Source organism: Nicotiana tomentosiformis, chromosome 4 (genome assembly GCF_000390325.3).
Source record: "Nicotiana tomentosiformis chromosome 4, ASM39032v3, whole genome shotgun sequence".
In the NCBI taxonomy this organism is placed as follows: Eukaryota; Viridiplantae; Streptophyta; class Magnoliopsida; order Solanales; family Solanaceae; genus Nicotiana; species Nicotiana tomentosiformis.
Genome location: NC_090815.1, coordinates 131,527,814 through 131,538,143, shown reverse-complemented (window position 1 = coordinate 131,538,143; position 10,330 = coordinate 131,527,814). Strand labels below are relative to the sequence as shown.

At 42.5% G+C, this 10,330-nt stretch overlaps 1 protein-coding gene across 1 annotated transcript; it reads left to right on the top strand.

Annotated features, from left to right (window-relative positions):
* The first annotated feature begins 2,647 nt into the window (after positions 1-2,647).
* Positions 2,648-3,604, top strand: LOC138910531 (uncharacterized). The gene has a single exon (XM_070201773.1). The coding sequence runs from the start codon at positions 2,648-2,650 to the stop codon at positions 3,602-3,604; it is 957 nt and encodes a 318-aa protein (XP_070057874.1).
* Positions 3,605-10,330: the final 6,726 nt, after the last annotated feature.

Below are 10,330 nucleotides of genomic sequence, written 5' to 3'. Positions count from 1 at the left end.
GTTTCAAAAATATCAAACTTTCCGTGGATTTCATGATTCTTCTTCTGTTTGGTAGATCTATGTGGATGTAAATTTTGAAGGAATCTCCGTGGCCAACGAAAGAATGCTCCCAAAAAGGCACGACATGGAGATCAGTGTTAGTGAGAAAGAGAAAGACGATTTTATGCGACTAATGTTTATGTCAAAGATGGTAATGTTTATTCGGGTATTTTTCACTTTGCCAGTGTACAGTCAATTTTCTGAACCTATTTTCCTTTTTTTAAGTCCGAATATGACTGTTCAACCCACAACGTCGTGAGGGTTCATAGTTCTATGATTAGAAGATGTTCTTTTTCTTAAGAAAACAATATAGTTATTATGATGATTTCATCACGACGAAGACAAATTTCACTGACCGTAAAATATTGATACGTAAGTAATTTGACGTACCACAATCACAGTTTACTTCAAATATCGAGGAAACTGGAAAACAACAACAACCCAGTATTTGTAAGGTATAGGACTTTAGGACTTGAGTCCCACATCGATGTTGCAATTTGTTGATGTGGGGTTTATATATCCTTGAGCTTTCTCACTTTAATAGCTAGCTTTTGGGGTGTGGTTTTCCCTAGGTTGTATCAATGGTATCAGAGTCACCCACCGCCCTCCGTGTCCACCGTGCCATGGATGGTGACGTCGGTATTGCAGTGTTCGCCCGAGGCTAGAAAAGTCTAGCGCACAGCCGTCGGGGACAACGGATACGGAGCGTGGTGGTTTGTTATGATCCATTACAAGATATGGGACTTGAGTCCCACATCGGTATTGCAATGTGTTGATGTAGAGTTTATTTAGCTTTGGGCTCTCCCACCTTAATAGCTAGCTTTTGGGTTGTGGTTCTCCCTAGGTTGTAGGATGACTCGAACTCACAACCACTTGGTTGGAAGTGGAGGATGCTCACTACTAGAGCAACCCACTCTCGTCAAAGGAGGAAACTGGACGAGAATTAATTTTTGAAACCTGATAAAAGACCATGAAATTTCTAAAATAGGATGCCAGAATTGAAACAGAAGTGGAGGGTGCTCACTACTAGAGCAACTCACTCTGTCAAAGGAGGAAACTGGACTAGAATTAATTTTTGAAACCTGATAAAAGACCGTGAAATTTCTAAAGTAGGATGCCAGAATTGAAACAGAAGTGGAGGGTGCTCACTGAGTTAGTAGGCGTTTGGCCTATCTTGAGTTTTGCTCATTATTAACTCATTCTCTATCTTGAGTGGTAAATTCTATAGAGGCTTTATTCATAGGTTAATTAGTCAAGTTGCGCATGCTTATAGGCCTTGGTGCAACACTGAATGTTGCCAAAACACCAAAGGCTCAAGTGTAGCTGCTTTTGGATTGAGAGTTGTAAGCCTTGATGTGAGGCTTCTTATTGCTAATTACAATTCCTCCTATCTTTTTGAATATGTTATCTCCAAAATAAGTGTTGAAGTGACTAAATTGGTTGCATCCACATTTTAATAGGCTGTAGAAGGAACAAGCGTTGCAGGGGCTTCAAGAATTATTGGTGCTGATGTGAATGCAAGCAGATTTGAGCTAGGTAAAATATCCAAATTTGTGTGCTCTTACTTGAACATTAGAATTTTCAATTTTTCTATCTATTGACCTTTGTTTCTATCGTTAGTCATCCTCCTGTCAAAAAAACATTAGTGTCACGTAATTTGTGAACCCAAATGTGATGACTCGCCATGTCATCATGCCACATAAGCGCCATTTGGCATATATTAATGCCATGTGGAAGCTTACATAGGAGGAATGCTTGCATTTGTGAGAAGATTCTAGAGAAGTATGGACATTTCCTTTGGAAGATCCTAGATGTTTATGGATTTGCTAGGAAAGTCATTGGAATCTTCTAGGCTTGTAGAGAATTCTAGAGAAAGCCCTTATCTGTAAATATTAAGGACTTGTGTAACAATTAATATTTGCACATTAGCCCTTAGGAGACTAGTATATAAAGGAGGCCATTCATTTGTAATTCATCAAGCAAACAATTCAAGTTCTCTATAATATAAAGCTTCCATTAACAATTCTCTTGTGTTCTTTCTACCATTCTCTTAGCGATCTTGAGTGTAGTAAGGCTAACTTGGCATAACAAGAACGTGAGCAAATTGTCAAGTGTCGCACGTGTACTTAGTTAATTACTAAGGACGTGACAATGTGGTATCAGAGCAAAGGTTGCGACTAAGGGAATGGCGAACGACGGAGAAATTAACGCTGCCAACACTCAAGCCAACGTCATCCAGGATGTTGCTGGCAAGAGCGGCCGTAACAAAAAGAGAAATGCCACTAACAAGGGTCGGGAGGTGCCACCTGAGGTTGTGTCAAACGAAGGGCTTACATCCCAAGAACCATCTGCCACTGAGGCGAGCGAGGATGAAGTGGAGGTCCTGCCTGAGGACGTCTCGCTCGGTAAAGAGTGGGTGATGAAGATGAACGCGGGGATGGACGCCGTGGAGATCTTTGGCCAACGCTTGGGGAAGGTGGAAGGCACCCTTAATGTTCTTGAGGGGCACACTCTTGAAGAGATTGAGAGTATCTGAAATGACTTGGAGGGGCGTACACAGACCGAGATCGAACTAAGGCAAACTATCACTGCCTTAAAGTGCAGACTCATGGAGGCTTTGAGTACTATCGATGCTATGAAGGCAAAGATAGAGTCACTCGAGGAGCATGTTAGTGCTGGCGTGGCCGAGGCAGCTAGCAATGTTGTGGTGACGAGGGAGGCCAAGATCGAGGCTCCCAAACCCCCGGTGTTCAAAGGTGTTCGTGATGCGCAAGAAGTGGAAAACTTCCTTTGGCACTTGGAGAACTACTTTAAGCACGGCAAAGTGAAGGACGACGAGGCCATGATCAACACTGCGGTGTTGTACCTCTCAGAGACTGCCATGCTATGGTGGAGAAGGAAGATGGCCGACGTGGATAAAGGTATATGTACTATTAGCACGTGGGATCAGTTCAAAGCCGAGTTCAAGCGACAGTTCTTTCCAAACAATGTCTTGTACGAGGCAAGGCGCAAACTTAGGGAGTTGAAGCAAACAGGGAACATACGTGTCTATGTCAAGGAATTCACTACCCTTATGCTTCAAATCCCCAACCTGACCAATGATGACTTGTTGTTCCACTTCATGGATGGGTTGCAAAATTGGGCTAAGCAGGAGTTACAACGCCAGCAAGTCGCAAATATAGACCAAGCCATAATGGAGGCCGAATCATTGATGCATTTCAGGCATGACAAACACGACAAAGGGAAAGTCAAAGAATCAAAGTTTAACAATGTCAAAGGTGGGGGAGACCGTGGCAAAGGCAAGGAGATACAACAACAATACTACAAGACTCAAGATTCCAAAAAGCTGAGTGGCCGTCAGGGGTACGCCGAGAAGAAAGAGCAGGCAGAGAAGAAGGGATGTTACATATGCGGAGGGCCTCACAGCTTCAGGAATTGTCCCGACCTAAAGAGCCTTAGCGCCATGGTCCGTGAACGGAAGGAGCAGCCGCAAGGAGAGAGTTCGGGAACCGCACAGTTGGGTATGATCGGATTATGCGGTGCTGTCACAAAGCAATCTATCTAACCTACCGAGAATGGAAACCAGTACGTGGATCTCACCATCAACAACAAGCCTGCTCGTGCAATGGTGGATACTGGAGCAACTCATAATTTCGTGACTGAGGCTGCCGCAAAAAGACTAGAATTGAAGCTTGCTCCAACCAACTCCCGCGTCAAGACCGTGAATGCCGAGGTACAAAATGCTCGTGGGGTAGCTAATGGAGTTGGTGTCAAATTGGGAACTTGGAAAGGTATGACAAACTTTACCGTAACCGCTATGGATATCTTTGACATCATATTGGGACAAGAGTTCTTTAGACATTGTCATACTTTGATCGATCCCTACCTCCAACATCTCTTGGTTATGGAGCGAGAAGGAGCTTGCATGGTACCTATAGTGTCTATGCCACATGGACAGAGCCAAGCACAACTCTCAGCTATGCAGGTTATAAAGGGGATCAAGAAGGAGGAGCCGACGTTCGTGGCAACCATCGCAAGTCTGGAGGAAGACAAGAGTTTTCAAGAGACACTACCACCTTGCATAGAGAAGTTGCTTGAGGAAAACAAAGATGTCATGCCCGAGGAGTTGCCTAAGCACTTGCCGCCTAGGCGAGAGGTGGATCACAAGATTGAGTTGGAGCCAGGGGCTAAGCCACCCGCATTTGCCCCATATCGTATGGCACCGCCCGAGCTAGAGGAGCTTAGGAAACAATTGAAAGGGTTGCTAGATGCTGGTCACATTCGCCCATCAAAGGCACCTTTCGGCGTACCAGTATTGTTCCAGAATAAGAAGGATGGATCACTACGCTTGTGCATAGACTACCGAGCACTTAATAAGGTCAAGGTGAAGAATAAGTACCCAATCCCGCTCATTGCTGACTTATTCGATAGATTTGGGCAAGCCAAGTATTTTACCAAGGTGGATCTTCGCAAGGGCTACTACCAGGTTCGCATTGCAGAGGGGGATGAGCCAAAGACAACATGTGTGACGAGATATGGAGCCTTTGAGTGGTTGGTGATGCCTTTCGGCTTAACCAATGCACCTGCCACATTTTGCACCCTTATGAATAAGATTTTCCATCCCTACCTTGATCAGTTCGTGGTAGTCTACCTAGACGACATAGTCATCTACAGCAACACCTTGGAAGAGCACATGAAGCACTTAAGGAAGGTTTTCCAAGTCTTGCGGGAGAACGGGCTATACATCAAGAGGGAGAAATGCGAGTTTGCACAATCAAAGGTGCACTTCTTAGGCCATGTTATTAGCAATGGCGAGCTACGCATGGACGAGGCTATGGTACGTGCTATCCAGAAGTGGGAGGCACCTATAAAGGTAACTAAGTTGAGATCCTTCCTTGGCCTTGTTAACTACTATCATCGGTTCATCTGTGGCTACTCAGCAAAGGCCGCACCATTGACTGAGTTGCTAAAGAAGAACAAGCCATGGGTTTGGACGGAGCATTATCAAAGGGCGTTTGAAGACCTCAAGGCAACTGTAACAGAGGAGCCAGTCTTGGCATTACCTGACTTTGCCAAGACATTTGAGGTGCATACAGATGCCTCAGATTTTGCCATTGGGGGTGTCTTGATGCAGGATAAGCATCCCATAGCATTTGAGAGTCGCAAGTTAAATGAGACGGAGCGGTGTTACACAGTGCAAGAGAAGGAGATGACTGCTATTGTGCATTGCCTTCGTACATGGCGACATTATTTGCTTGGGTCGAGGTTCGTGGTCAAGACCGACAATGTAGCTACTAGCTACTTTCAGACGCAGAAGAAGCTCACCCCAAAACAGGCTCGGTGGCAGGATTTCTTGGCCGAATTTGATTATGTACTAGAGTATAAGCCGGGCAAAGGTAACGTTGTAGCCGATGCCTTGAGCCGGAAAGCCGAGCTTGCTGCAATCACTTCAACAAGATGGGACATTCGTGAGGCTATAAAAGAAGGCATGCAACACGATCCAGCAGCCAAACAACTTATCGAGTTAGCCAACCAGGGCAATACGAGACGTTTTTGGGTCGAAGACGGCCTACTACTTACCACAGGTCGGCGGGTCTACGTGCCTAAGTTTGGAGACATTAGACGGCGAATTATAAGGGAGAGTCATGACACAATGTGGGCTGGTCATCCAGGCCAACGTCGCACTAGGGCCTTGGTTGAGTCAGTCTACTATTGGCCACGCATGCGAGATGACATAGAGTGTTATGTGCAGACTTGTCTTGTCTGTCACCAGGACAAGGTTGAGCAACAAAAACCCAGAGGACTTTTGGAGCCACTACCAGTTGCAGAGCGTCCATGGGAGAGCGTGACTATGGACTTTATCACTTGCCTACCGAAGTCTGACGGTTATGGTACTATTATGGTGGTCGTGGATAGATTTTCCAAATATGCCACATTCATGCCCGCCACACCAGGTTGCACCGCCAAGGAAGCCGCCAAGCTATTCTTTAAGAATGTGGTGAAGTATTGGGGCTTACCAAGGCATATTATCAGTGATCGAGACCCCCGTTTTACTGGGAACTTTTGGAGAGAATTATTCGATATACTTGACACGGAACTGCACTTTTCCACTAGTTTCCACCCACAGACAGATGGACAAACGGAACGGGTCAATGCCTTACTAGAATGCTACTTGAGGCATTATGTAAGCGCGCATAAGAAAGTTTGGTCAAGGCTCCAAGACATCGCCCAATTCTCTTATAACTTGCAGCGGAGTGAGTCCACGGGACGGACACCATTTGAGCTAGCCACAGGCCAACAGCCACAAACTCCACATTCATTACCAGTCGCATTCGAGGGAAAGAGTTTGGGGGCTTATCATATGGCTAAAGGATGGGAGGAGCAGCTTGACACTGCTAAGTCCTACTTGGATAAGGAAGCTAAGAAGATGAAGAAGTTTGCAGATCGTAAGCGGCATCCCACGGACTATAGAGTTGGGGACATGGTCATGGTGAAGTTTAATCCAAGACAGTTTAAGGCACTACGAGGCATGCATCAGAATCTGATTCGCAAGTATGAGGGGCCATTTAAGATAGTCGCCAAGGTAGGCAAGATCTCATACAAGCTTGACATGCCATCATATCTTAAGATCTACCCTGTCTTCCATGCCAGCATGTTTAAGCCCTATCATGAAGACAATGATGATCCAAGTAGGGGCCAATCAAGTCGAGCGCCTATTACTATCACCGCCTCGCACGACCGGGAGATTGAGGCTATTATTGATTACCAGGCCAGGCGAAAACAAGGGCAAAAATCCAATGCAATGTTCCTCGTCCATTGGAAGGGGCAATCACCGGAGGAGGCCACATGGGAACGTTATGAAGATTTATGGCAATTTAAAGATAAGATCCGAGAGTTTATGCAGCAACATTGCGCCGCGGTCGTCGCAACATTAGGTGGGGGAGAGTGTGATGACTCGCCATGTCATCATGCCACATAAGCACCATTTGGCATATATTAATGCCATGTGGAAGCTTACATAGGAGGAATGCTTGCATTTGTGAGAAGATTCTAGAGAAGTATGGACATTTCCTTTAGAAGATCCTAGATGTTTATGGATTTGCTAGGAAAGTCCTTGGAATCTTCTAGGCTTGTAGAGAATTCTAGAGAAAGCCCTTATCTGTTAATATTAAGGACTTGTGTAACAATTAATATTTGCACACTAGCCCTTAGGAGACTAGTATATAAAGGAGGCCATTCATTTGTAATTCATCAAGCAAACAATTCAAGTTCTCTCTAATATAAAGCTTCCATTAACAATTCTCTTGTGTTCTTTCTACCATTCTCTTAGCGATCTTGAGTGTAGTAAGGCTAACTTGGCATAACAAGAACGTGAGCAAATTGTCAAGTGTCGCACGTGTACTTAGTTAATTACTAAGGACGTGACACAAAGGACTATAACAAACCAGTTCAAGAGGTGCTCATATATGTCTGTATCTCCTAATTTATCAGTTTATATTAGCAAAAAATTGAGTGAATGGACAGATGAGCATAAAACTCCGCTTAAAAGGCAGAAACATGCTTTTATAGCAGTCCTATTGCATAGCCATTAGGTGATGGAAGAGATAATTGAAGAATTGTGTGGCTCTAAATATGATGTTAGTCATCAAGCAATAACGTAGATAAATGTTTTAGCTTTTTCGGACTTTATTTTTGTAGCAAGTCTTTGAATATTGAACTGTTTATGCATCAACTTGACATAATAGGAAGTTACACCTACTAAAAAAAGTAGTGGAAAGTGATGTAGAATAAGAAATGAGATCTCTACATCTAACATGTGGAACCCGAGGCCAAAATTTATAGGAACTTTAGTAAAACACTTGGTCATTACTAGGTGTAGGTCAGCCAAATGATAAGTGGCGATTCATATTAGTAAAAGCATGGAAGAAATAAATAGAATTGTGTACTGCAGCCAACTGAGTACTAGCTAAGAGAGGAGAAGATATTTGAATTTCACCTATAATGCCTTAGGTATAACCTCCTAATTGATGGGGTCCATACCTATTAATAGAAAAGATAGAAAAAAAAAAGGGTATAATAATGGCAAGAGCAAGTTTTAGAATTGGCAACCAATTCCATCGCAAATTACATAGTGCAAGTTGTAAAGTGAGATCCACTCTTCCGATTGGTTAATAAGGGCAGTCATCCCCTCTATATAATGAGAGCTTCAGCTCTCATTTAAGACACCAATCTTAAGACACCAGTCATCCCCTCTATATATCAGAGGAAATATATATGTAAGAGTTAGAAAGAAAGAGTGAGGTTTCACAGATACGGTATAAGAAAATAATCTGTGAGAAAAATAGAGAATGAGTGATATTGTAGTGAGGTGTGAATATCAAAAGAGAGTTATTTCTTTTGAGCGGTGTAGTGGTCTTTAGAGTATTTTACTCGGACCCACAAAGTGTAAAATTCCTTGCTATAGTGATATCAGTTGCTTATCTTGGGACAGTGGGTTTTCTCTTATTCAAAAGGGATTTTTACGTAAAAATCTTGATGTCATTGTTACTCTTTTATTCTTGTTGATTATCGTATTTCGGTACTACGTTATTATTTCGCTTTTATTACCTTGAATATTATTTGTGTAGGGGTTTATTCCCAACAACTAGTATCATATCAAATGTTCTGCTCGCTCACAGAAGTACTATTCACAATCGGTAGTACTATACTCGGTAAAAAAAAATGTCCGGAGTAAAGTACGAGGTAGCAAAATTCAACGGAGATAAGGGTTTCTCAACATGACAAAGAAGGATGAGGGGTCTGCTCATTCAACAAGGATTACATAAGGTACAATATGTTAATGCCAAAAAGCTTGATACCATGAAAGCTTAGGATTTGGCTGACTTGGATGAAAATAATTCTAGTGCAATCAAGTTGCACTTATCAGATGATGTGGTAAATAACATCATTGATAAAAATACCGCACGTGGTATTTGGACAAGATTGGAAAGCCTATACATGTAATGCTGGCAAATAAATTATACCTGAAGAAGGAGCTATACGCCCTACACATGGGTGAAGGTACGAATTTTTTGTCACATTTAAATGTGTTTAACAGACTAATGACAAAGCTCGCCAATCTTGGAGTGAAAATCGAGGAAGAAGATAAAGCCATCTTTCTATTAAACTCGTTGCCATCTTCGTACGATAATTTGCCAACAACCATCTTACACGGTAAGACTACCATTGAGTTGAAAGACGTCATATCGGCTATTCTACTCAATGAAAAGAGAGAAAGAAGCCTTAAAATCAAGAAAATGCTCTTATCACAGAAAGTAGAGGCATGAGTTATCAAAGGATTTCGAGAAACTATGGTAAATCCGGAGCTCGTGGGAAGTCTAAGAACCAATCCAAATCAAGAGCCAGAAATTGCTACAATTGTGATCGACCGGGTCACTTCAAAAGAGATTGCCCAAATCCAAGGAAGGGCAAAGGTGAAAGCAGTGGCCAGAAAAATGATGACAACACAACTGCCATGGTGCAAAATAATGATAATGTTATCCTCTTTATAAATGAGGAAGAGGAATACATTCACTTGTCAGGTCCAGAGTCAGAATGGGTGGTTGATACAGCAACATCTTACTATGCCACACCGGTAAGATATCTTTTTTGCAGATATGTACAAGGTGATTTCGGCATTGTGAGAATACTCAAAGATTGCGGGGATTGATGACATTTGTATCAAGACAAATTTTGGATGTACATTGGTTCTAAAAGGTGTGCGCCATGTACCTGTTTTGCGGATGAACTTGATCTAGGGAATTGCTTTAGACCGAGATGAATACGAGAACTATTTTGCAAATCAAAAGTAGAGACTCACCAAGGGATCATTGGAAATTTCAAAAGGAGCTACTCGTGGCACGTTATACATGACAAATTCATAAATATGCCAAGGTGAATTGAACATGGCATAAGATGAGATTTCTGCAGATTTATGGCACAAAAGAATGGTTCATATGAGCGAGAAGGGATTGAGTATTCTTGCAAGGAAATCAATTATTTCTTATGCCAAAGGTACAACGGTAAAACCTTGTGACTAATGCTTATTTGGTAAGCAGCACAAAGTCTCATTTCAGACACCGTCTAAAAGAAAATTGAATATACTTGATTTGGTATATTATGATATTTGTGGTCCAGTGGAAATTGAATCGATGGGCTGTAACAAATATTATGTTACTTTTATTGATGATTCTTCACAAAACTTATGGGTTTATATTTTGAAAACCAAAGATCGGGTGTTTCGAGTTTTCTA

Coding starts and splice junctions, on each gene's coding strand:
- LOC138910531 (XM_070201773.1), top strand. CDS start 2,648: ATGGAGGCTTTGAGTACTATCGATGCTATGAAGGCAAAGATAGAGTCA.